The following is a 2,046-nucleotide window of genomic DNA, read 5'->3' as shown; positions in this document are numbered from 1 at the left end:
GCCAGCCCTGGCACCTCCCGCACCCGCACATCGGCAGAGCCAAGCCCTTGTTGGAGGGAGCAAGGAGGGAGAGACAGATGGTCCCTGGCAGGAAGAGATTAGCCCAGCTTCGGGTAATTTATGTCGTCCCTGAAGTGTTACTCTTAATATCTCGTATTCTCTTCTTCCATTTACTCTGCTCGTTTCCCTCTGTTAGCTCGCTTGCACAAAGCCCTTCGCATCCTCCTCGTGCCCTGGGAGGGGGGAAGGTGGGCATGTCTCCCGAGGTCGCAATGGGCTCCATGCTGCCAAATTGCATTCCCGGACACCGAGCTGGGGCAGGACAGCTTCGTTCAGGAGGAAGCATCCCCTCCCGTGCCGCTCCCCGCCGCTGCTTTGCACGCACACCCACACGTAGGCAGCCGGCTTGGATATCCCAAAGGATTGACCTGCTGGGGATGGAGCTGCAGGAACCAGGTTATGGGGAAGCTCAGGGATGTTCTTAAAACAGTAAGAGACGGAGAGAGACAGAGATCTGCTAGCAGCTCTAATATGAATCCGGCAGAGGAAATGAAGAGCTGAACCCCCCCTGAAACCCGCAGAGCTGGGACTCGCCACGGTCAGGGAGGGAGATCTGCCGTACCCCGCAGCCAGCGCTGCCCTGCCATGAGTGGATGGGAGGGGAGAAGAAGCCACGTGCCCACCTGCATGGCAGCACAGCAACAGCGAGCCATGAATTTGGCCCATTTTAGCTCTCCAGGGTGGTTTTTTTGGTGCCACAACACTATTTCACATGCAGGATGAGGTGCTTTGCTACCAGACACAAGGTCATCCCTACCCCCACCAAGCACAGCCCCTCCCTCTGTCTCCTCCCAGGACATTTAGCTAACGCCAACACGGAGCTGATGAAGCTGGACCACGAAGAGGAGCCACAGCTATCAGAGCCCTACCTCTCCAAGCAGAAGAAACTCATGGTAAGTGGGTCAAAGCCACACACATCTTTTTGGTGGTGGGGGGACATGACCCGTGGGCCCTCCATGAGCACCCGGTGCCTTACGTCCCAGGGGAGTTGCAAGGATGCATGTCCATCCATCCATCCATCCCCCATCCTAACGCCGCTCTCCACCCAGGCCAAGATCCTGGAGCACGACAACGTGAACTACTTGAAGAAGATCCTGGGCGAACTGGGGATGGTGCTAGACCAGATTGAGGCTGAGCTGGAGAAGAGGAAACTGGAGTACCAAGGTAGGCGCTGGGCTGCGTTTGTGGGGTGTTTTTCCACACGAGAGCAAGGTGCAATACCAGGAATGGCTGATGGCTTTGCACCTGATGAACCTCCCCCATGGGGCAACCACCAGTGGGGCCGGGGCTGCCGCTGGGTTCTCCTGTTTTTGGGTGCACTGATGTCATTGCAGCCGTGGTCTTACTAACCTCTGGCAAACCACCCCTGCTCCGGGGAGCCCCCACACCCCTTGCCACAGGGGCAGTGGGACCCCTGTCCTCACAGCTGCTCTGTAGGAGCTCCGAAGTCATCGCAGGGTGGTGGCAGGTCCCCTCCACCCCAGTGAGGGACCACCAGTGACTGATGTCCTGGCTGATTCAGGAAGGAGCAGGCTGGCCCCAGGCTCTTGCACCACGAGGAACGCAGACTGCCGAAAGCGCAGGGCTGGGGACGTGTCCTGCAGCCAAGTCCCCCATGGACACAGGGCTGTGGCAGATCCCAGTGGAGCACGGGCAGGGAAACCCGACGGGAATTTGAGGGGTCCTGGAGGGGTGGGAGCCTTTACAGGACCTGCGTCAAATGCCAGCGTGTGGGAGAGAGTGACACCAGCCACCCCCAACGTCAAATCCATGCTGCTGGGTGCCTGCCGAGAGCCGCCCCGGCGCCCTGGCAGACAGGGATGCATGGGCACAGCTGGGCATCGCTTGTCCTGCCATCACCCCAGGATGACGCCATCATCCTCTCGTCCCCGATGCCAGCAAGGCTCAAAACCCCAGTCCCGGGAGGGCTGGCAGCTGCCAGCGCCGCGGTGCCGGGTCCGGAGCAGAGCCCAGACGCAGTTAATC

General features: G+C 59.8%; 1 protein-coding gene across 1 annotated transcript in view; it reads left to right on the top strand.

Annotated features, from left to right (window-relative positions):
- Window positions 1–1,244, top strand: part of LOC104079797 (ganglioside-induced differentiation-associated protein 1-like 1) — a gene marked incomplete at its 3' end in the record, with an annotated part of 7,259 nt that extends 6,015 nt beyond the window's left edge. The window contains exons 3-4 of the mRNA XM_009581952.1: window positions 856–953; window positions 1,110–1,244. Coding sequence (XP_009580247.1) covers window positions 856–953; window positions 1,110–1,244 — 233 coding nt within the window. The remainder of the gene's footprint in view (window positions 1–855; window positions 954–1,109) is intronic.
- Between the last annotated feature and the right edge of the window lie 802 nt (window positions 1,245–2,046).

The sequence above is a fragment of the Fulmarus glacialis genome, unplaced genomic scaffold (genome assembly GCF_000690835.1).
Source record: "Fulmarus glacialis isolate BGI_N327 unplaced genomic scaffold, ASM69083v1 scaffold13007, whole genome shotgun sequence".
In the NCBI taxonomy this organism is placed as follows: Eukaryota; Metazoa; Chordata; class Aves; order Procellariiformes; family Procellariidae; genus Fulmarus; species Fulmarus glacialis.
The sequence above is the reverse complement of the archived record's forward strand: the minus strand, read 5'-3'. Positions and strand labels throughout refer to the sequence as shown.